The sequence below is a fragment of the Parus major genome, chromosome 1, assembly GCF_001522545.3.
Source record: "Parus major isolate Abel chromosome 1, Parus_major1.1, whole genome shotgun sequence".
NCBI classification, from domain to species: Eukaryota; Metazoa; Chordata; class Aves; order Passeriformes; family Paridae; genus Parus; species Parus major.
In genome coordinates, this window is record NC_031768.1 from 4,548,176 (window position 1) to 4,572,712 (window position 24,537).

General features: G+C 43.7%; 1 protein-coding gene across 1 annotated transcript in view; it reads left to right on the forward strand.

The window, feature by feature from the left end:
* Window positions 1-23,966, forward strand: part of UMODL1 (uromodulin like 1) — a 41,541-nt gene extending 17,575 nt beyond the window's left edge. The window contains exons 10-19 of the mRNA XM_033513969.1: window positions 2,291-2,428; window positions 3,036-3,233; window positions 6,536-6,648; window positions 11,109-11,322; window positions 13,910-14,388; window positions 15,373-15,515; window positions 17,085-17,321; window positions 18,183-18,342; window positions 20,902-20,989; window positions 23,472-23,966. Of these exons, the coding sequence (XP_033369860.1) occupies window positions 2,291-2,428; window positions 3,036-3,233; window positions 6,536-6,648; window positions 11,109-11,322; window positions 13,910-14,388; window positions 15,373-15,515; window positions 17,085-17,321; window positions 18,183-18,342; window positions 20,902-20,989; window positions 23,472-23,659 (1,958 nt within the window). The 3' untranslated portion in view covers window positions 23,660-23,966. The remainder of the gene's footprint in view (window positions 1-2,290; window positions 2,429-3,035; window positions 3,234-6,535; window positions 6,649-11,108; window positions 11,323-13,909; window positions 14,389-15,372; window positions 15,516-17,084; window positions 17,322-18,182; window positions 18,343-20,901; window positions 20,990-23,471) is intronic.
* Window positions 23,967-24,537: the final 571 nt, after the last annotated feature.

Consider the following 24,537-nt stretch of genomic DNA (forward strand, 5'->3'; position numbering starts at 1 on the left):
TAAGGAGTGAAACACACGAAGAAAGGATTTGTATAATGGGGTGTTGTGCTTTCTGACCCTGGAGAGCCGCAGGACATGACCTTTGAAATAAACCCACCCAGATCCTGTCCCCTGGATCCTCCCTGCAGCCTGGCCACCACCAGGCCTTGTGCTTGGTTTAGTGACAATCCATTCAACTGTGAAAAGCAGGGATGAGAAGTCAGAAGGGACAGCACAACTGAAGGGACTGGACCAGATCTCTTCGAAGATCCATAAATTATTAAGTTTATTGCCATGATGAATAGAGACAATAAAATCTATTTGTGAGGCATGGTAAGAGAAGAGAAAGGGATGTGTGCTGAATCAGGCACGAGATCCTTCTAGCACAATGTCACTGCCTCAAAAGCAGCCAGGAGCCAATTCCTGGAGAGGCATCACCTCCCACTAATAATCTCCTAGCCAACAACTGTTTTCAGCTCCAGGACTCCCTAAATCCAGAGGGATTTCTTAGGGTTTATTTATCCCCCATCAAATCAGGTAGATCTTTATCATCTGCAACATCATTTGGCAAGGAGTTTCACAGATTTTTACCCTTACAGGTGTATAATAGGTAATCAGGGTGAACACAAAGGTGGCTTTTTAACAATTTTTGGACTAGGACTGTTGGTTGAGGTGTGTGGAGGGAAGTGCCAAATGTGAAGGGCCAGAGAGGTACCAGGAGTGCAGAAAGAGAGCTCAGAGCAGACCTTGGCTGAGAAGTGATGGTTTAGAGAGGAAAAAAGTGCAGGGTGTGTGTGTGGATGTGCACAAGGGATGCAGCAGTCAGTGCCAGTGTTTTGACCCGATGCATGATTGAATGTGGCCATCAGAGGTGAAGGAATTTGCTTAAAAAGCCGTGCAAAGTGAGGGGAAAGGAAACCCTCAGAGACAATGGAGGCAGTGAATGTAAGTGATTTGGCAATTAGCATTTCTTGGATGGTGTTGGAAGCCACCAAGGGTCACAATTATTTCATAGCACAGTTAGGAATTAACAGGATTTCATCTCTGGTGTTCAGTCAATCCTGCACACTTCTGCATTCCCTCTAAGTGGCTTAGGCTGGAACATAATAGGCTGGCCACAGGAACATGAAATTGTCTAATGGAAACTACCATGGACACAGCAATTATCCAAAATGACAAGAAAAGTAAAAATAATTGAATTATTAAAATAGAAAGAATTGAAATTTTAGCTAGAAGGAAGGAAAAGCAAGCAGAAAGATGAGTGCATGTATGTGCATGCACACGGAATGGGACATTCCTTTGTTTCAGAGAAACAATCACCATCATTAATCTACAGGTTTGCAGAACAAGCACTTATGTTAATTTGTTATTCAAAACAATTTTCTACCCTCTGATCAGAACTATTTGTCCCAAGACCCAGTTTTTAGCCTCATTTGCTGCTCTCCCTCTCTCAGGCCCCTGAGGCAGTGAAGGTGAGCACAGATGCAGTCACACAGAGAAGCCTCACCTGGGATTCACTGGAATTATTCCTGTCCAAAAGACTAACTCTGCCCTTGTAGATTTGCTGGAACAGGGTGTGAATGGCAGCACAAGACTCCAGATATAAATCCCTCAAAAGAGAAGAGACTCAGCAGTAACATAGGTCTGTAACTGCATGAAAAGGCATCTCTAACTCATTCAGAGCAGCTGAAATCAGACATAAGGAACACCCTCAGAGCATCTTCATGCATTGATGAATCAGGATGTCTTTTCTGACACTACCAGAAAGAGGGTCACAGTTTTACAGTATTACTTTTGAGAAGAAAAATTGTATAAAAAGAGATTTTGCCTTTAGCACTTCCTCTGTTAAGAACAGAATAGTGCTTCCCGTGGGAGCTACTAGCATTTACTTTTTATTTGAAGCAGAAGATTATTTGGTTTAAGTCTCTATTTAATGTTGTATCTACTGGTAGCTAGTGGTAACATCTATTAATTACCTGATATATCTGGAAGTGCTGTACACAGAACTTGGTATAGTGATTCTGATATAACTGTAGTACAAACCTACAGCATTTTTTTCACTTTAAATGTGTTTACCTCTAAAAACAATTATTTAAAAAGCCTTTACTCAGAGAGAATATTTTTCAGAGTACAAGAACGAGAGAATAACAAAAGAGATAGCGTTCTGCATCACTCAGAGCTTGGCTGATGGTAAATGATAAAAAGGAAGACCACATAAGTAAATTAAAAAATGACTACTTAATGATTATTTCTAGCTAAATGCAGCCAGCAGGGAGGCTCTCTAACCCTTGTTCTTGTTTTGGTCCCACAGACTGGGATGAATGTGCTTCCCAAGCTGAGAATGACTGCTCTGTGTTTGCAGAGTGTATCAATTTGATGGGCTCCTACACGTGCAAGTGCAAGACAACCATGGATACCAATCCATCCCGACCTGGAAGAAACTGTGAGGGTGAGAAAAAGGCTGGCAAGTCCAGTTTTTTTTTTTGCCATGAAACATTGGAATAAGTCCTGGGGTTTTACATGTGCTTTTATAGCACCTGTTCATATAATTGCACCTCCAGTCTGTGACTGGAGGGGTATATATGACCTGTCTCTCAATATACATATATATACATATATTTATATATATATATACACACATATATTTATATTATTAATAAATAAATAAATAGATTCAGATGAAATCTCTCTGAGATTTCCTCCTTGATAACTGCAAGGAGTACTTTTCCCTCTTTTGCTATGTCTGTGGCTAGTTTCCTCCCATTGAGTTGATCCATAGCTTTGCCAACCAGAACAGGAGACCCAAGAATCAAATCTGCTTCTGGCACAAACCAGATTCAACCCCAGAAAAATCATGTGGTCTACAAAGTGTTTGTGAATATCCAGGACCTGTTTCTATAATGCTGCCATGGGCGGTTGAGTGGTCTTGGTGCCATTTTCAGGCCAGGCCTCGGTGCCATTTTCAGGCCAGGCCCCGGTGCCATTTTCAGACCAGGCCCCGGTGCCCCCTCATCCAGTTTCAGGCCCCATTTCAGGATGTGTTTACTGTGTTGCAGGTGAGACTGTGGATCCTCTCACTGAAACCATGGCTTCTGAAACAAGAAACAGCAGGGACTTTGCCTTTGAAGAAGGAAGCCCTGCAGGCCCTGCTCCCGCTATCACAACCAAGACAATGGTGGCTGCAGGCTCCGTGTCAAGCTCCACCACTCTCCTCCCTGCCACGCTGGCCCTGGGTGACAAACAAGCGTCCCAAGGTCCCTCCAGTGCTCCTCCAACCCCTTGGCAAAAAGGCCTGGCCCCACAGATGGGTTTCAGTAGGGGAAGCAGCCCCACGGCCAGCAGGGCCCTGCCCGTGGGCACAGGAGCCACAAGTCCATGGTGGCAAAGCTCCATGGCCAAAGCTGCTGTCCCACACAGCCCCAGGGGCACGGCAGGGCCAGAGCAGCTCGCTGCAGTTTGGGGGCTCCCAAACAGAACATCCTCAGGTGCCAGCAGCACTCACACGGCTCCTGCCGTGCCCCGAGGTGGCCCTGGCACCGTCCTGCTGGCCACAGGCAGCGCTGCCATCGCCACCCTCCGAGCAGATGGAGAGCAGGGCACGGAGAACAGCTCTTGGTCAGAGGGACCCACTGCAGCCTTGGGGTCACCAGCTTTTCCAGGCTCCTCTCCAGCCCCCAGCCCGTTCCACAGTGAGTACACATCCCACGGGATCTGCACGTGTGGGAATTCACCAGGGGAGAAGCAAAGCCTCGCTCAGGGTTCACAAAAAAGCATCTAGAGCTGGTTTTTCAACGTCAAAATTATTTTCTTGGTGCCTGCATTTTTTTTTTCTATATCAATAATATTTTCTGCAGGAATTGGCACTTTCTCTTTTGCTAAATCAGCTTGTGAAAGCGATTCCTCTTCCTGGCAATTCAGCAGTTGCTTTTATTGATGTTACATTTCTTCAGCTCCAAGAGGAGGAAGCACATAAAAGAGTGCACTGAGTGTGGCTCATGGCAATATTTGCTGCTTGTCCTTTTGCCACATATCCCTGTTTTTCCTGCAGCCTCTGGCACCAGGACACGGCAGCAGCAGCTGGCTATGGAGTTAATTTAGGGAGCTGGGGAGGAAAAGGACCTGCCTTCCCCTTCCTCTCAGCAGAGGATGTTTAGTCAGAGTCCTCCACAAATCCCCTGTGAGGCAGGAGCTGCCTGGAAACCTGAGAGACACTGCCTCAAGAGCTGTAATTGAGAGCAACAAGGCTGGCAAAGGTTTCATCTGTTTGGGTTTGGGCAGATGTGTTGCAGCTAATTAGGGGATTTTTCTGTTGATTGGAGCTGAATCATGTTTTAGAGAGTCAGGTCTTAAAATGACAGTTTTGTTTGGGATAGGAATGCTGCTGTCTCTGCCCAATACTAAATGGTATTTTTTATTTTTTTGTAGTGTGTCACTATTTGGCTGTTTCAGTTTTGATTCTACTTGTTTTTATTCTGTCTCTCGTGCCCTCCACATCTGTCTGATCCCAAGCCACACTTCCCTCTGCTCTTTTATCTCCCCCTCCCCTGTGATCTTGCATTCCTGGTGGTCTCCACTCATCCAACCCCACTTCCTTCCTCACTCCTTTCTCCCTGGAAAATGCCTTTTTCAGCCATGTAAGGCCAGTTCTGCTGCTTCTCCAGCCTCTCTTTCCCCCCAGGGCTGCTCACCACGTGTCCCCTCCTGCCATCCTGCCCTGCCTTGGGCAGCTGTGCCAATGCCCTGTTCAGCTGCTGTCTTCTCTCCTCTTGAAAAATATGTTGGGTTTGTTGTTTTTTTTTTTAAATGAAAACAAAGATTATTTTTAAAGTATAAAAATAGCTAATTGTAACTGACAAAAAGTCCCATAAAGGCTGTTCCCAGCTGGAAAAAAAAAAACCTGAAGAATTTTAAGCAAAAAAAAGTTCAGTTTATAAAAACTTGGTTTATATTCCTGATAAATCAAATATTCAGCCAAGTGCTTTTGCAGGGAAAGAAGCTTGTGAAGGGCTTATGCCTAAGGAATAAAAGCAAGAACCACCAGATTGGCATCTCATTAGCCCAGGGCAATAAATTCAGAGGGCAAAAGCCCATGTTTGGTGAAATTTCATATGCAGCTCCTCCTTGTGGCTTCATCTCTGACCTGGAGGCTCAACCTCAGCCAAACCTTTATACTCTTTTAAATACCAGGGGGTATTTTATTATTATTATTTGAGAATTGTTCAGAACATTTTCCCCTCTCTGAGACAACTGAATGTGTTTTATCCCCTAAATAGCTGTGCTCACATTCCATGGCAAAAAAGCCATGCAAGCCCAAATCCTTTGATCTGACTGTCGGTGGTGAGGATTCCTTTGGGATCAGAATTATGCTGGGATAAAGGAACCCTCCTCCAGTGGCCTGCTTCAAGCAGGCATTTCTCCCCTCCCCTGTAAAGCTTGACCTGATTACTGTTTCTTTTCCTCCAGTACCTGTCCTAGTTCAAGTGATTATTTTCCCAATGTGAGTAGAACCTGGATGTAAGTGGTCCACAGAGTTTATGCAGAGCTTTATAATTCCTTCTGTTTCAAAGAAAGCAGCTAAAATGGCAGATTAAAATTGAATATAGGAGTCTGAGAGTCTCAGAGCTGGAACCTGGTGCCTGATATCCTGTGGAGGTGCAGTCTGGTGTGTGCAGGGAGGGGAGCAGGTTGCTACACCAGAAAATTAAGACTGGTAACTTGATTTAGAATTTTAAATTGAATCCTTTCCCAGATGATAAAATTCTTGAAGTTCTTGGTGAAGTCTATCCTGTATTTATATAAACCATTGAAACATTAGGTTTTGCTGTGCCGGGAGTGATGATTTGTTGGGAGCTGGGGGCAGAGTGAAGGCACTTTGCTGGCAATGGTCACAACATTGGATGATTCCAGTCATTGCTAAACGGATGCCAGGGGCACAAACAATGCCTTGAGAAGCCCTTTGTCTGATCTCTGATCACTTCAGTGTCTGTAGTAACAATGCCAAACCCAGAGATGCTGGGAAAAACAGAGAAATCAGGAAAGAAACTAAAATGTTTGAGTCTGCCTTCATGTCATTCAGCAGATGTGAACTAGGGGGGATGTGTGCACTCTGTTGGGGTTCACCTCATCCCACCCCAGCTGTCCAAAGTGTAGATGTCTAAGCTCAGGCATCTGCCCAGCCTTCCTCTGAGGCTGCAGGGAGGATTTGGTTTTCCTCTGGAGGGACTGGTGGGACAACCAGCTGAGTCTGGGAGAGCAATTCCAGTGCCTGAACAGAGCAACAGTTCCACATCCCTGAGCATCCAAGGCAGAGCCGGCAGATATGGGACCTACAGGCCGTCAGTGCCTTTCTTGAGAATCATCTGGGGCTCAGACAGGGCAGACTAAGATGCTGGATGACTTATTTTTAGACTTTTGGGGTTTGGGCTACATTTCAGAGGGCTGTCCCTCTGCTGCTATGAGTTGATGCACGTGGCCAGGAATGCTGGACACTGACACATCTGTCCATGGAGTGCAGTCCATAAAACAAATAGAAATTGTCTTTTTTCTTACCTTGCAGCCTTCCAGAAACTTAGTGGCACAGTTTGGATAAGAAACATGGAATACTCTCCAGGCTTTAGCAATACAAGCAGTGAGGAATATCAAACCTTTGCACAGCTCTTTGTTGATGAAGTAAGTGTTGAAGAAGGATGTGGCTTGTTACCTGTCTCAATAAAGCCCTGTGTATGGTCTTTATCCCCCAAAGCCTGTATAACTCATGTGTGTCTCTTGACACATTTGTAAGGTTTGGCTCCCCCTGACTGCCTGAGGCTGCAGGGTAAGTGTGCAGCTGTGTTTTAGAGGGAGATCAGGATTTTGGGGTTCTCTGGTACCTCCATGTCCTCTCCTTCTCATACCTGGTTATACTGAATTATTGATCTCCCCCAGGGGTGTGTGGTGGAAAGTTAATGGAACTAATGCAGTGTTCTGACACCCTTGCCCTGAACAGCCCTATCCTAATTAGCTGTATGATTGTTATTGTCCTTTGTAGCAGTAGCTCAAGGCTGACAGTTCTTGTAATCACCCTGAATTTTGTAGCCCCATGTCTGGAAAGGGAGTGGTTTCTTGAAAAGTCACCTCTGCCCTCACTTCTAATTAGAGTGCAGGATATCAAAGCACAACATGATATCTGCTGTGCCTTTAACCTTCTCAGGATTCTCAGGTATTGCCTTTGACAGTATCAAATATTGCAGTGAATGTGTCAGAAGTTTATTCCTTCTGAAGCTCCCTCAAACACACCCATGCCTGGAACACCAGTGGTTACACTGGGCTGTTTTCTTGCCTGCCTGATCTCCCCTCCACTGTGTCTCCAGAGGCCTTGATAAATGTGGTGATAAATCCATCACTGGCAATTTGATGGATTTTCAAATCCTGCAGAGGCTTCCCAAGACTTCCAGGGGACAGAGGTGCCACTGGAACCCAGCTGTCACCTGGCACAGGCCAGGCCAGCCTGGGCTCACACAGCTGCAGGGAGGGGAGAGGGTGATCCATTCATCCTTCTTGGACATCAAATCAGTTTCCCACTGCTCACAAGGGTTTGCACCTTCCTGGGTTTACTAGCAGAGCACAGCTTTCCTGGAGCTGTTTTGGCCCCAAGCTGTCACATCAGAAAAGCTGTGACAAAACGAGAGTGATGTGATTAGCAAAGTGAAAAGGGAACAATTCCCCACTGACCTTCCTCTCATTCAGCACCACGCTCTGCCCGAGGCTATTTCACAACAGCACAGTATGGAAATGGACTGAAATTAAAGTAGTTTCTTCATTCAGTCAGCTTAGTCCAGAAAATCATGGGTACAAATATATTTAAGAAAAATTGTAAAATGGTTGCATAAAGGAACAAAATGAAGTTTTGTGTCAGTTTTACCCGGCTCTCAAATTTCTGGGCAGAAAATGATCACTTGTCATTATAAGGAGCTAATTCCTTTTCCCATCACTCTGGTCTTGTGGATCAGGTGGAAAGATGAGTTAGTGCTGATTCCTTCCACCTCTGAGCCACTGTAAATGGGTGTAATTGCATAGCTGCTCTAAATAATATTACAAATATTGTATTTCTAGATGCCAAAGAAAATTTAGGGGACCAGAAAGATCTGTATATTTTCTTTTCAGGTTATGAGGACCAGAAATGGATCTTTTAAAGTAAATGAGGGAAGTTTTATGAGCTTTAAAAGCACTCTCAGGTTCCAGTTAAATACAGTTTGCCAGAGATTTTTTTTTTAAACCTCTTTGGAGTCACAATCTACAATTTAGAGGATTTATAAAACCTAATGTGTATAATGTTCTTTAGGCTCAGCACTTAAGTGCCATGTGGTTAAATTGGCAGCACAGCAAATGGAAATATCCTTTAAATAATGAAAAGGAGGGAAAAACCTGATGTGACAACCTGCACTGTCATTGTCCAGGCCACTTCCACCACCTTTCTTGTAATGCAACTTAAAAACAACATAGCTAAAGTTAAAAAAGTATTTAAATCTTGGGGTTTGTTCAGCTTGTGCTTTACAACACCCCAAGAAAGGTATCATGACTTGTCCTCAAGAAAATCAGTTGGGAAAGCAAAAGGTTTGAGTTGAAAATACATTCACTGAGGTGCAGTAAATTCCCAAGCAGAAAGCTTGTTTTGAATTTGGGTGTCTTAAACTTAGCTGAGTGACAAAAGGTGTGAAAGTATTAAATGCTAATGCTTTATGAAGGTGACCCCCTCATTTGGAAGGCACACAGCCTGTTTTGTGTAGCTGATTGCACCTAAATGATTGTAGTTGGAGTTATATGGATGTGGAACGAGTGTAGGAAGAGGGATTAAGGAATTTCCACTATTCCAGTGTCATTTCACCCTTTTGGTTGAGTTTATCCACCTTCACATCCTGGAAGCTGCTGGTGCTGGTGGCTGGGCACATCTGTGCTATGGTACCTTCTCCCTGAAGGTGCAGCCAAACCACAGACAGTGGGGAAGGATTTTGTTTTTTTCTCTCTGAGTGAGTCTTCAAACAATATTCTGTTCAAATTGCTGTACCTTTTCCTTACTTATTCCCAGTTTCCAGACTGTCAGTGCATTCCCTGCTTAGGTTTCCTTTGTGTGCTACAGAAATTGCAGATACAATGACAGACCTGAAAATAATTTCTCTTGTAAGAACTCCCCATATTCAAGAGTATTATATATTGAATATTTCCTTCAAAAAAATTCCGTTCCCCTCGCCCCCTCCCTTTTTTTTTTTCCTAGCCTTGTTTCATCAAGCGTTATTTTGATAACCCAGGGTGTGGCACCTGTTGGGAAATCCTAGAATCTCTCGGATAAAGGGTTTTGTAGTGTCACCTAGTGGCTAAACACAAATACTGTGAATGTGCCCTGACACTATTCAAGCTCTGGGTCCTGCTGTGGGAGGAAAATTGGAATAAGGACAGAAACAAAACAGGAACAAACAAACAAACACTGTAGCCCCACTGTAGCCACTGTAGGTGGGGGTCAGGCTCTGCTCACAGGGAACAAGGGACAGGACAATAGGAAATTCCTCAAGCTATGCCAGGAGAGGCTCAGGGTGGGCAGCAGCAGGAATTTGCCCATGGAAAGGGAGCTCAGGCCTTGGCAGGGGCTGCCCAGGGAGCTTTGCAGTGCCCATCCCTGGAGGTGCCCAAGGAAGGGCTGGACGTGGCACTCAGGGCTCTGGGCTGGGGACAAGGTGGGGATTGGTCACAGGTTGGACTTGATGTTCTTGGAGATCTCTTCCAACCTCAGTGATTCTGGGATTCTGTGAAAAAGAAGAACTAAAACAATAAAATTATCAGATAGGGAAAGAGGATGAGATCAGGGTGGGCTAAGAGGATGTCACACGTGTCTGTGTTTAATGTTGAGAAGTTTAGACAAAATTATGAAAGCTTAAAACTTAGGTCTGACCTCCAGCTTTTCAGTACCTGCTTGTGAAACAGCAGAAAGAGAGAGCAGAAGGAGCCAAAGAGGCCCTGTCTTGGTGAAATGGGAGATTTGGGATCTGACAAGGACAATTTATATTCTGCCCAGGTTTTTAGAGAGGAGCCAGCTGTCTCCATCCTCCCAGCTCTGCCTGAGTGCTCTGTGGGGCACTCCAGGGTTTGCTGTGTGGGACCTGCAGGCCCACAGGAGCTGTTTCCAGGGGCACACAGGGGGTTTGCTCTGTGCCACGTTGCCCTGGCACCCAGCAGGAGAAGCACATCAGCTCTGGTGACTCAGGAGAAGGCTGCAGGGCACCTGCAAATCCTGGGGCTGGCTGCAGGATAACAGACAGAGGGAAAGCCAGGGCTGGGCAATGTGCAGCAGGCAGGGCACAAGGCAGTGCAGAAGCTGTGAGAATGCAGCACTAAATGCACCAGCTCTGTGAGTGGGTGTGAGGCAAACAAGGCTGCTTCTCCTGGGGCTCCCAGCGCTTGCCTCTTCCCTGGGCTCTTCCTGGTGGGAATCACTGCTGGCATCCCCGAGCATTACACACTGCAATAAACTGTGCCTTCAACTCATGGCTGAAATCCAGCCCTGATGCTCCAGATATTTCCTGCACAAATCAGGGAGAGGAAGAAGCAATTGGAGGTGGCCACAGTGTAGCTCCCACCTGGCCCCTTATTACCTTGGGCTGGGAATTTAGAAAGAGGTGGGTTTTGCTTGGCTCTGGTGAGAAATCAGCTGTAAAGCAAAGCTTGAAGGTTGCCTGCTCCAAGTTGTAATGTTCTTGGGCTGAGAGAGCCCTCTGAGGCAGTGTGGAATGTCAGGAGCACCTTCACTTCCACCAGCAATTCCTTCTATTGGATTGCTTCTCTCCCCAGAGGCATTTTGTGATGCAGAACACAGGAGCTTCCCTGCAGCCTCCTCCCTCCCTTTCTGTTGCCAGAGGTAAGGTCTTGTGCCAAATGACAGATGAGATATCTTAATCGCTTGGCTTGTTTAATATTCATGGTTAAATATGCACCACATCCTTCAGCTGCTCTGGAATGAAAATGTTACAAAGCAAAAGGTCAATTTTCTGCTGCTGCCCTCCAGAGCAGGAAGCACAACACTCATCTCTGAGCAGTGTACACAGCCTGAAATGTAATTGCTCCATCTGCCTATCCTCACACACATTTTGTTTTTATTCCAGGTGCATAAATCTCTGCCCCTTGAGGTGCTCCAGCAGATGGATGCTGGTCTGATTAAAGTGCTGGTAACGGGTGTTACTAATGGGAGCACAGTGCTAAATTTCAATTTGCTGCTTGCAGAAGAAGTGGATGTCCACCATGTCATCACCACTTTTTGTGAGGCCTTGGAACACAGCTCCTACTTTACCATGGACAGGAACAACCTCTCCATACATGGTGAGGAGCAGCCTGTGCCCCAGTAATTCTTCAGAACCAGACAGATGATAGAAGTTATTATTAATCTGTGTCTTCTGAGGTGAAAATATCTGTAAAGCACTTGGATGAAAAGCCTTTTTCTCTCCTTATATTGCTCCTGCTTATCCATCCAGTAAGTTTTTCTGAGAACACCCACAGATGACATAGCAGGTGAGGTACCACTGATCCAAAAGGACAAAACCAACTGGTCTTTTTGACAATATCTAGAATCAGTTTTACAGAGAAAAAGGTAAGGAGATTTTAGAGGTCATGGATTGAGGGATTTATAAGCTACCAGTAGAAGTGTGTCCCTGAGCACAACCATAACTACCACTGTTTAAAATCATTTAAAATCACATTACACTCTGCTTTGCACTGATAATTTTTCCATTAAATAGAAATCGCAATAAATAAATGAAGATGTGAGTTCTTCTTCACAGGGAAAAGTTGTTTTCCTCACCTCATCAGACCTGTGGGTCTGGTGCCCAGGTGAAAACCCACACTTTGCCAAGCCTGGCATGATGGCTGATTCTACAACTTCCTTTCTTTTATATGCAATCAAAGTAAGTAACAAAAAACATTAATCTCCTGACCAAGAGCAGCTGAATTCTGTTTCACAAACCACCTCTGAAAAAATACCAAATACTGTATCCCTGGCACAATCCATTTGTCCAAAGAATGCTGTTATGAGCTGTCAATTAGAATCCCATGCAAAATTACTTCAGAAGCATGTTTATACTCTGCTCTATAATTTTTTTTTTTTTTTTGCCTGTTAGACTCAATGCTGTAAATCTGGAAAGTTACATATCCTGGTCATTAGCAGGATCAGAACTATCTTGTGGTAGTGCCTGCCCCCCTCAAACCTGGGCTAAAACAAAGGATTTGTTTCAGGGACAGGTCCCCATAGAGCAGGTGGCTGGTGCTGCTTTCTGAGTCCCACCTATGGTCTGGTTTGTTCAGGTTCTTAGATTTTGGAAAGAGAAAGAGAAGTAAAAGTAGGTTTTCTTCTCTCAAAAATGAAAATTTTGGGCAGGTGAAAATTAAGCAAATAGACTGCAACCTGGACCAGTCACACTTCTGCTTCACTCATGCTGGTCATTTACTCAGCATCTCCTCAGAATTGTGAAATGGGAGAGAGAAAAACTGAGGAGGCCCCTGGGGTTAAAGCATCCCCTTGAGCAGTTATCACTTTAGGAGTGGGAGTGTATTATATTAATATTTAATGCTGTAAGGTTCTTTTAACCATTTTCTTTCTCATATTTGCCACAAAAATTAGACAGGATTGTCAAGATTCTTAGTGATTTTCATTAGCAACAGCAGAGGGGATGGAAGAGGTAATAGAGAAAGTAAGAGAAAGTACTTGATGGGTGGCTTGACCTTTGTATGGCAGCAGGGAGGAAATGCTGGCATTAAAAATTACATTTTCATCTGGCTTCTCTCTTTCTTCAGGTCATTTGTTAGCTGCTGTGTGATGGGTCTTTCATTTCCTAAATTCTCTTAGGCTTCTTCAGTAATTCATGTTTGCTTTTGTAACCACAATGATAAGGAACATTTTTTACTGAAGTCACAATGGTTTGTCAATTGGTACCAACCTTTGCTCAGTTTTAACTAAGATATTAATGTGATAATAAGCTTTTGGGAAATCCAGCTCTGGAAGAGCTCCAACTTTTATATTCCTTCCTCTATTGTGTAAATCAGTGACTTTTGCACTTGGGGCATTTCTGGAAACTGGGCAGTTCCCTAAGGATTTATATATGTGTACAGATTTTATATATTGCTTGGGAAATAGGGGGTATTTTTATATTTAAGCCACTAAAATTATTTAAGAGAAGTTTTGTGCGATGAGACACATTGTTTGTTCTTCCCTGCAAATGTAATTTATTGTCTTGATTCTGTCTCAGTCAGTGGTGGGTGAATACTCAGGGTGTAACCCCAGACCTGTGCAGGATGTTGGGTGTTTGACACACACATTGATCTGAACCTGTTCTTCCCTTTTTAATTCCTGGAACCATTAGAGATTGCCACTGACACATTTGTTCACCTGTCTCAGGACAAACATGCAGTATGGGGCTGCCACATGAGGTTTGTCCTGCACATCCTCCAAAATGAGTTTTCCAAAGCACTCAAAGTCCCATTTTTTGGGTAGAAACTGGTCACAAATGAGGTCTGGTTTTTTTAACAAACTCCTGTTTATGCCCCCAGACAGAACTTGGCAAAAGTTCTGAAGCTCCAGGCAAAAACATATAAGCACTTGCTGAGCAACTTCCAGTGGGGGATATTGTGCAAGCACTGATCCTCCAAAAGCTGTATGTACATGTGTAACACACTAATTATTGCAGCTGCTGGGAAATAAAAGCACTTCAGCTTTACTGACGGGCACTTTTTATGTCTCACGGGCTCCTTTCTAAAAAAAACCCAGCTCTGGCAGGAAGTAGAGCAGGTTAAAAGAACAAAAGAAGCTGATTTCTTGCCAGTAACTGTGAGCTTCCTCCTAAGAGTTTGCTTTTGCTTGATGAACCAATCTGAACATGTAAATTACAACAGTACCTTTATTTTTGGCATTCTTCAGCTCTTCCCTTCAGCCAGAAACCAACAGTGATGGATAAGAAACCAACAGTGATGGATAAGAAACATGTGCACAGCACAATTTTACCTGTGACATCTTCACAAACTTCAGCTCATGTTTCCTCCCCTGCTTCACTGGACTTCTCTCCTGCTGAGCACAAAGCTCTGGTGGACACCAGGTTCTCCAGCACGGTGCTGACTCCTCTCACCACCAATCCCATGGCAACTCCTGATTTTTCTCCTCCAGCATCTCCAGCCCCCCTTGTCAAACCCACCCAAGAGGTTTCCATTAAAGAAGCAGTGAGTGTGTTTTGTGAAATTGAGAGGATCATCCTTGCCATCCAGAAGAGATTCTTGCAGCAGGAGTCCATCCCAGAGAGTTCCCTGTTCCTGGGGGAGCCTGGCTGCAACGTGAGCACCAGCAATGGCACCCACGTTGTGCTGCAGGCACGCTGGAGCGACTGCGGCACCCAAGTTGAGACTGTAAGTCCTCTGATCAAAGGAATGCCAACAAGCTCTGGAGCACTTTATTTCTCTTTCAGGAGGGGAGAGGCAGTGGCAGATCCTTAGCTAGGTGTACAGTCTATTATTTTTTTTGCAGAAAGAAATCCCCTTCCTGTGATGGAAAGTTACCTGTCAGTGTGTGAAGAGAAGCACCAAAGAGAAGGGGAATCTTTGAGGTCAGGCAGCAAAACTCAAGTGATAGTCACTTCCCATGCCTCTGCTGGGTCCCCTTTGCAGCTGTCTTTTCTTAAAAGCAATTTCATCATCTCATGCTGCCAAATACTTCTGTAGCTACCAGCAGTGGGGACAAAGAGTGATAGCTCTCTTTGGATCCCAAACCAATGGCTATGTTCAGACTGTGCCAAAGTATAGAAACTCCCTTCTGGAGCAATGACCATTGCTAAGGAATGATCATTGCCCCATCCCTGCCAGTGATCAAGGCCAAGCTGGATGGGGCTCTAGGCAGCCTGGTCTAGTGGAAGGTGTCCTTGCCTATGGCAGGGGGTTTGGAACTGGATGATTTTTAAGATGCCTTCCAGCCAAAGCTGTTCTGTGATTCTATGATTCTATGATTCTATGATTCTATGATTCTATGATTCTATGATTCTATGATTGGTTCTATGATTCTGTGAGTCTATGATTCTATGATTGATTCTATGATTCTGTGATTCTATGATTCTATGATTCTATGATTCTATGATTGGTTCTATGATTCTGTGAGTCTATGATTCTATGATTGATTCTATGATTCTGTGATTCTATGATTCTATGATATGACAAAAGGAAAAGGAGGAAGACTGGTGTGTTTTCTTTGTTGTTGTTTGTACAGCAACAAAGATACTGGAGGTTTAATCTGTTTGATTTTTGCTGTCAGGAGAATGGGGAACACCCAAGCACCTGAAGTTGTAAAGCTCTGGTACAACCCTGGAAATGCTGATGTGCCCTCTCCTTTCTGTGCTGCAGAACATGACTACTACCGTGGTGAAAACCACCCTTCGGAATGATGTTTCTGCTCAGGGAATCATCCACCACTTGAACATTGCCAGTCCCATCCACTGTGTGTTTCAAAATGATGTCTTGACTTCCTCTGGGTACACTGCAGAAGGGTGAGGAGCAACTCTCTCTCTTTTGAAGTTCTGCTGTGTGGCTGAGTGCTGCTGTGTTGGGAAAACCCCCAGGGGCTGTATCTGTATCCAGTGACAGCACTGGGAGCAGTCTGCCATCCTGGGAATCCTGTGCTCAGAACCATGCCTTAAGTTTTAGCTTTTATATTTTTCAGATCCTGTACTGCATTAGTGTATGACTCTGAACTCCACTGAGAGTGTTAGTAAGCTCTCTTCACAGTGTGATCCTTCCAAGGATTGAGAACCAAGGTCATCATCACAACCTCAGGCCTGAAAAGTATAAACAAAAGTGGGGGGAGAAGCAAACCAGGGGAATGTGACTTCATTACCTGGAGCTGTAATTGGACAATTAACCTCTGATATACAAGTAGACCAAACTATTTTTCTGTCTGAAAAACTCATGACCATCATCCATCTTGGGGTGTAGCCTCTGCCAGGCTTCTGCACTGCCCAAGGTGTATCTGTTAAAGGCCTTTAATAAATACTCACTTTATTCCCTAACTCTGTCTGGCCTCTGTTCTAGGTAGCCATTCCAAGGCACCAAGGAGATCCCTGCTGTGCTTCTCCCCTACTCTGACTAATATACCAGTAGATCCAACAAACTTGGCCTTTACCTGGCTAAAGCACAGCTGAAAATAAACCTTTGGGAACTGCTGCTTCAGGAGTCAGAATTCCTCATTGCCTTTCTGGGCAATCTCTTGTAGCAATAACAGCATTTTCCTGCTTTTGGAACATATCTATAGTGTATCTTCCCACTTGACATGGGCCTGCAGATTGCTGTGTGCCTTCTGAGAATGGCATTTTTTAATCTCCCACAAATCCTTCTTTGGTCAACTTGAAAAACCAGAAGATACATAATGCAAATACTTTTTTTTGTTGTGTTGTGTAAGGCCCCACCTTCAAGTAAGATGGAATCAGAGCCACACTCCACAGAGAATCAAGGCTGTGCTGACAGAAGATGTGACAGTAGAAGCCTTTCTCTCATGGGGAGTGTCCTCCCTTCATACAGGAGCACCTCCTCTCTTGCCTATCATCATGCTTAAACTATTGGCACCAAATCCAGTTTCTGTTTCCTAGCCCTGTCCAGAGATTGTATTTTCCTTCCTATTCCCCAGCAAAGTCTTTGTCAGGGCACTTTTCTTTGAGCTCTATAATTTTCTCATGCCTTTCACTTTTTGTTCAGATTTTCCCTGTCTCAGTTTTTTTTTTTTTTTTGGTTCTTCTCTTCTGCACTAAGCTTTTACTGTCCTTATTTTGAGCTTTCAGAGTCTTGCTCTCCTTCTGCTCCACTCAGAGCAGTTTCTCTCTGCCCTGTTTGAATTGCTGAGACCACCCTTTGGATTTTCCCACTTGTGTTTCCATGCTCTCTGCCTCCCCAGCTGAAAACTCAAGGCATTTTCACCTTTCCTTTTGAACAGAGTCCTGCCATCCTGGACTGCAGATAACCCTTCACTGTTTAAACATGTAGGAAAACAGGCACTGATTTAAGACTTGCAGAACCTTACAGTCAATTTTGTGGGCTTTAAAGAATGATAATTGATTTTTTTTCAGACTTTACACCATCTTTGAGGATTTGCACGGATCTGGGCACTTCAGAACAGAAATGCAGTTGTTTATTGGAAACTCCCCAATCCCCAGAAATTTCAGTGTCTCTGCCAGTGAGGATGTGCTGATTGAAGTGGGGATGCAGAGGGCAGACAGCAAGCTCAAGGTGGTTCTCACTGACTGCTGGGCCACTCCAACCAATAATTCAGTGGATCCCCTGTCATTTGTTTTTATCAGCAACAGGTACAGCAATGCCATTTGTAAATACCATGAGCCATACCTTAGGTCTTACAGTGGTACTAATAATGTGTTGTATTTTCAATGCCTTTTACATCTGTTCTCACCAAAGCACACCCCCTTTCTATTTGGCCTGATTACACCTTCTTTGAACAAGAAAGGTAGATATGAAAAGAGATTTCAAAGGGCCATGTGGAAGTTTTTTGAGTTTGGTGTCTTCCTTACAGTTTTGTGAGGGAATTGTGTTTTTAACCCGAAGAAATCACTTAAGGTGATTTTGGTAGTCAGTAGTGAAAGGGCATTTGAGAAGTGGGTGCTTTATCTCCTTCTCTATGCTTCAGAGGTTTCTCTGTGGTTTCAGCTTTATCAAGAGCTTATGTGCCTCTTGTCAGAGAAAAAGTAGGTTATTTAATTCCTCACATATGATATTAAAGTAGTCTCTGGTGAAAGAGGTCTGTTCCTGTCTGGATCCCTGACCTCACCCCAATGTCATATTTCTTAGGCTCACCTGACACCTTAAAATACAGGATAATCATTTTCCTCAGTAACAAAATCTAGTCCTTTAAATTTGATGTTTTTTTTCAACTTGTGTTTGGTGAAGCCAAGTGTAAATCCTTCTTTCTGTTATTCTTTCCCTTCTTCTCCAACTCTCCAACCACTTCCCCATCTCTTTTTCCACAAGGTCACTGTGAGAATAAAGCAGCAAACAGGCCCTTATCCCCACTGAACTGCCAGAGCTGCTTCATGAAGGGTCTGGCTGTAATTTCCTAAAGGAAGGAAAGCCTTAAAACCCAAGTTCTGTGCTAGAACCAAAACCTGCCTTCTCTAGCTTTAGCTGCTCTGTGTGGTTCTTGTCTCCCTTTTCAGCTGTCCCATCCCAAACACTTACACCACTCTGCTGGAAAATGGGAATTCGAGCAAAGCTCAGTTTAAGATGAAAATTTTTTCCTTTGTCAACAACTCTGTGGTTTACTTACACTGCAGAATTCGTATTTGTATGGAGTCACCAGGAAGCACCTGCAGGACTGTAAGTGTTTTGCTCTGTTATTTTTCCCCCCCCAGATATATTTTTCTCATTGCCATATGGACTCCTGTGATGGAATGGAAGGAGTAGTGTTTGCAAACAAAGTTTAAAATAACTCTTGAGGTTTCTTTTGTTCTCTGGTGAGAGCAGAGAGGAGTAGGGAAACACTACAACCATATGGAAGGGTCAGCTTTTCTTCCTGTTGCTCATCCTCCTAGAAAAACACATGGAGCTTGCACAGAGTTGGGGAACCTGAGAACTCGACCTTCCACTCATTTTAAGGATGACTAAAAAGCAATGAAATTGGGCTGGTTAGAAAAGTAATCAGCTCAGATGGATGTGTCACAAAATAGGAACTCCCAGAGGAGTCAGAAGAATGTCTGAGTAAATTTATGCATTTTTCTGTCTTTTTTTTTTTTTTTCTTATTCCCTACAGATTTGCTTCTTCAGCTGAGAGTTTAGATGCCAGGAAAGGAAGCTAAGTGTCATTAAGTTTCTAGGGCTGTAACTTTAATAGAGTTTATTATGGCTTTTTGAAGCAATAAACCAATCCATATTCTGATAAGAGCTGCAGTTTTTAATTGTCTGTGCTACAAAGCATTGCATTGTTTCTTTTTACTTGCAAGTAAGTGATACACAGCTTTATCTAAAAATGTGTTGCTGCCATAGGAATAAGAAAAAACATTTAACTGATGTGGGTTTTTTTCTTACTAGCAGACACTTGGAAATTCTCCTCTTCCTCTGCCAACCTTCCTGGCTCTTTTTCTATCAAGGATGTTTTCATTAGCGGTTTGGTGTTCCCCCATTGTTTAACACTTTCCTCTAGCTCTAAATAACACAGGTTAAACCCATTTTAAAGCAAATGATCTCTTCCTAAAGGATTTAAAAAGGCTACCAGAAGATGCTTGTTTCCTTTCTCAAAGTATAAGGCTTCCTCCAGACTGAAAAAACAAAAATAAAAGCAAAAAAAGTAGGGACAGGAAACATGAGTGACAATGGTAAGATGGCTCCAGTTTTCACAGCTGAGTACAAATACAAATATATATAGGATGCATTGTTCTTTCTCCTATGCAAAATTTACCCTGTGAGAAGTCAGTGAATTCAGTATCTTCACCTGAGGATAAATTGTGATGTGGGGAAGACAAGTCCTGCACAGGGTGAGCAATGGCTTTTACAAAGAAGGGAGGAGGAGCTGCAGAAGGTGCAAAGATCAAGGAAGATGAGCAAGAACAGAGGATATTTGTAAATAATGTAAGATGGCTGGGAAAATGCCCTGGGTCTGGGATCTGACCCTCTGATCTGTTACTCTGGGGAACAGTGACTTGCTTCAGGGCAGGTTTAGCTCAGCTCTTCACCCACACACTCGATGTTTACATCTTGGATTATTTCTTCTTACTCAGTCTATTTATTCCCTGTTTTCTCTGTGGAAGAGAGTAAGGTGCTCTAAAGTTTAGAGTTGAAATAAAATATAAAAAAAATGGACTGGCTGAGGAGAAAAGTAGTAAGAAATGAGTAAGAAAAATTACTTTGAATGGGAAGAGGAGGGATGTGCCACCACCATGCAGATGTTTAGTGGAATGTGGCTGCTCCATGGCCATGTGGAACCAAAAATTCATTTCCATAAGGGACCAACTACATAAATCTGCTCTCTAATGGATCTACTGGCCAGGGGAAGTTGTTTGAAAGCAGACCAAAGTCATAAATAACCACATGGCTATTTTTCTGGGGGCTGAAGACAATGTTGTTGGCAGTGCAGGATTGTAGATGTTATCCAGTGCAGCCAAACTGGTAACAGTGCTGAGACATTCTGGTGAAAACAAGCTGGTAAAACACCCTGCTGGTTTTGCTGGTCATGGTATGATGCTGCCATTTCTCTGGGGTTTTTTGTGCTCTTCCAGGAGAGCTACAGTACCCTTTGAATAATGCCAGTTGGTTTTGGTTGCCATCAGGGACCTTTAGGCTGCAGCTTAAAACAAAAAGGCAGCAAACAAAAAAAGAAAGAAAAGAAGTGCACAGAGAATGCCTCTCTGCAAGTGCTGCTCACACAGAGCTAAAGCTGATCCCCAGCATCCCCCAGGACAGGGATTTCAGCTCCCAGACCAGTGGTTCATGTGTCACTGAGGTTGTGGGTAGCTTCAGAATGACACACACCTCAGCAGGGTCTGAAAGCTGCTGCTGCTTTTGCTGGTGCTGGTTGCAGTGCCTGCCATGGGCAGCAGAAACATCCAAACAAAAGTGCTTGTAAAACCCTGGCATTAGTGATAAATTTATTCTCCCATAAGGCTTCTCTAAAATAAACAGAAAGTTAATGAAAAGTTTGCCTGTGTGTTCACATCAGTGTGTTCCAGTGTGACTAATTACAGATTTTATACTGATTTTTCCCTGATGCCATTTCTTTTGGACTTCCTTTTGGTGCTGATTTCAGTTTAACGGAGCATAACACTAAGAAACAAAAGCTCAATGGTGAAAGTAGCACTGGGCTTTCACAAGCTTATCAGAAGGCTTTGTATTTTTAATTAGTAAAGCCACATGACTTGTTGGAGTTTGAATTGATCGTTGCAGAGATGCCATGCAAGGGCTGGACTCCTGAAGGCTGGAGAAACCCTCGCCCTGCACAGAACATCCTGGGGACCCCTGTGTAAATCAGCTGGTGAGTTGAGAGCACACTCTCATGCCAAGATGGATTATTCTCTGCTGCCAAAGGAACTGAAGGCCTGTGACCCACAGGGTTTTGTGCTCCTCTATATTCCCTGGGAGCAGGTATTCCTGCTGGAGCCACGTGGCAGCGTGGAGAAGCACGTGCCCTGCTCAGAGCTGGGACTGTCAGGTTGTCAAAGGAATGTAGAAAGAAAGACAAAGTGCTTTTGTGAGGCTGTTTGCACAGGGTAACAAGTGCAACAACCACAAAATCAAAAAATTATTTCAATTGTAACGTGTGAAAGCAGAGTCGATCTTTCTGATTGCATCTGGTCATGAAGTGTTTACACTGCTGTTAGTCTGCAATTATTTGGGGCTCTGAAGTCCCAAATCAGAGGATGTAAGAGATTTTATTGTTGTGTTTCCTTTGGCTCCCTGGTATTGACTTCATTTCCATGGTGAGGGGAAGTGGCAGAGAGCAGCTGATGCACAGCACCCTTGGTTAATTTGGTGCAGCACAGGTTAATTGAGGGCAAACACCAGCACTAGGGACAAGCAAGGTCTAATTTATTATGCACCTGCTTTTTCTGCATTTACCCTGAGTGATGCTTTCAAGGGCACCCGTGGTCTCTCATGTTTTCAGTCATTTGGCCCCCTCCAGCTTTACATTTATAACTTCTTAAAGTAAAACTCATTGAGACTGTTTTGGCTCACCAATACCAGAATCTTAACTTGTGGTTACCATGAATAGACAGTTCATAATGTTCTTTTGGACCTAGGAACTGACTCTGACTTATAAGAATGTATTTTTCTTCCATTACATGGTCTGTTCAAATAGGCCCTCAGTACTCATTTCTGAATTAATTCTTAAAAATAAATAGATAAATAAAGCAATTAATGCAGCTTTCTTTGTTTAGCTCTTACAAGTAGCTTTCATTCCTATTTTTGCTGGAGATCCTGATTAATTTCTAATTTGGAAAATGGCCATTTTCCAAAAGGGCCTCTGGTGAGGGGAGCTTTCTTTGGATTGTGCTAAATTGATTTCCTGGCAAAGGTGGCACTTTTGGATGCTGTCTCTTATTTCTAGTTTGGATAATCACAGCACATGTTAAGTGATCTACATCTCTGTGTTGAAGGGGTAACATGAATTATGATGCCAGGTAACAACAGGTGTAAGTGCTGCAGTGAAACATGAAACACTTTACCTGCTCTGCCAAGGCTTGGTCATTTGTCATATGGCAAAGTCCCATGTGCTCAGGAGGGCCTGCTCTGTGTCTGGCTACAGGCTGCCATTTCCACCATGCATGTTCTCCTTTATTCCTTTGTTTTATGCTGAAATTCAAAAGTGAGACTGAATATATTGCACAGCACTGCTTTGGCCTGTCTTGGAACGATGCCCTGGGTGTCCTGTAGCTTGAGCACTGCTCTTATTGACCTCTGGGGCTGCCAGCAGTGTCCTTTGGCCAAAATATCTTGTCTCTAATTGTAGGCATGTGTGCAGTGGTATTTATCTTCTGTGTACCTCAGGTACCACACAAGTGCCTGGCAAAACAAGTGCTCTCCTGAAAATGTAAGCAAACAAATGCATGTTTCTGTAGGTGCATCGAGGAAGGAGTCACAAGCACTTGGACCAATAAGAAAAGAGGCATAATAATAAAGTGAGATAATAAATTCTGCTTGCAGATTTGGACAAATATATGGAAGTGGTTAAAAGGGGACCAGGAGAACTCTTTCTGTGATCTGTGGTGCCTTGGGAGGAAGTTGGCAATGTGGGACTTGACTCTTGCCCACCCTGGGGCATTTGGTGTTCGTTCTCTCCTTCCCCTCTGGGTCTGGGTGCTCTTCCAGCAGAGCACAGGTGTCCTGCAGGTCCTGTACCCAGCCTGCCAGACTTGTGCAGACACTGCACACAGCCTTGGGCTGCTCAGTTGGCTCCAAATGACTGCTCAGGTGCAGCACTGAGCCCGTGGTGACCAAGCCAGTGTCACTCCACTGACCAGCCAGCCACATCACTGCTGGCTCAGCTGGGAGCTTAGAGACCCAGCACACACAGAGAACCTTCCCCAAATAACCTGTGTTTGAAGAATATTACATATATGATAAAAACAAACCAAGTAATTTTTATAATCATAAATGAATGGAGGCAGGATTAACCTAGGGGAATGCTTCACCTCTAAAGCACTTCTGAAAGCAAGGCAGCATTTTAAAAAGTCACCAGCACCATTTCTTTAATTCTTGCTTTAGCTGAAAATCACACTCATGTCTGCAGGGACTCTACACTGGTATGTAAAGAGAGAGCATGGTCTGTCCTCACACCCTTCCCATGAGAATCACCCTCCCCAGAAGGCTGATACACTGCTTTAGCCCAATTCTGCACTGGCATGTTGGATAATTAACATGCAGGGCTTGTTTCTCTCCCCAGTAAAAGATTTAGGAATGTCAACATTTTTTACTTTTACCTCTTGATTTGTTTTATTTATTTATATTTTTTATAGCATCTGATTTGAAGAGAGGGAAGGAGGCTGGAATGGGAATTGGATACATCATCCTCATAGCCCTTGCTGTGTTTGGTTTTGTGCTGGGAGTTGTGACCTTTCTCATTTTCCAGTACCAGCGAAAGACAGGGAGATACAACCTCAGGATCAAGTCTGACAACTTCAGCTACCAAGTGTTCTATGATTAGTGATTCCCAGCTTGCCACATGTAAGTCATGAATTAGGATCAGTTGCACTTTTTAGCTGTTTATCTCTTCCTGAAATGGTGAAATACTTGCAGATGACCATCTTTTATATGAGAATATTTGAACCTGCCATCCTCTTTCCTTTTTGCTGTGGGTAAAGGCCATACAAGTAAGAAAGAAATTCCTACTGCTCTTCCCTGTTTTCAAATGATGAAACCTACAAGAGGAAGAAGACTGTATTGTGTCCTTTATCTTCCTTCATGGTTTTGATCTCAGTCAGAGTAAATGGCACATCACCTTAGAAAACACCAATAACTATTTCCACCAAAAAAACATATAAATTTTGGGTTTAAACCAGTCACTAGTGTAATAAAGGAGAGAAACTTTACCACTCTCTTTATAAATTTATCTCAGAAATTATCCCTTTCTGCAGAAGTTTATTTTTTTGAGATTTTTTTTTGAGAAAGTAGTGGGATGTTAAACATGTAGAGTTTGAAATATTGAGATGCATAAGCAGTGCTTACATGTGCCTGCAGAGAGTCTGAAAGCACAGCTCTGAGGAGACTTAACCACTGCCACATGGTCTGAAACTTGAGAATTTAACACTTTCTCAGGATACCACAGGATTCAGCACGTTTTTCTGTAGAATTGCAGTATCTAGCAGCTCAGCATCATTTGCATGCTTGTCTCTTTAAGAGGAGGAGAACAAAGTGAGAAAGCTGTCACGCTGAGAAACACCACCTAACAGCACTTCCCAACTCAAGGGTGTTTGCTGTGGATTGAATTCTGTTCCTGGAAATGGGTTTATTTGCCATTATTGCCAGAGTTAGTTAGTAATCCTTCCCTGGAGCAGGCCTCCCACAGGACAATGCACAGCCTCA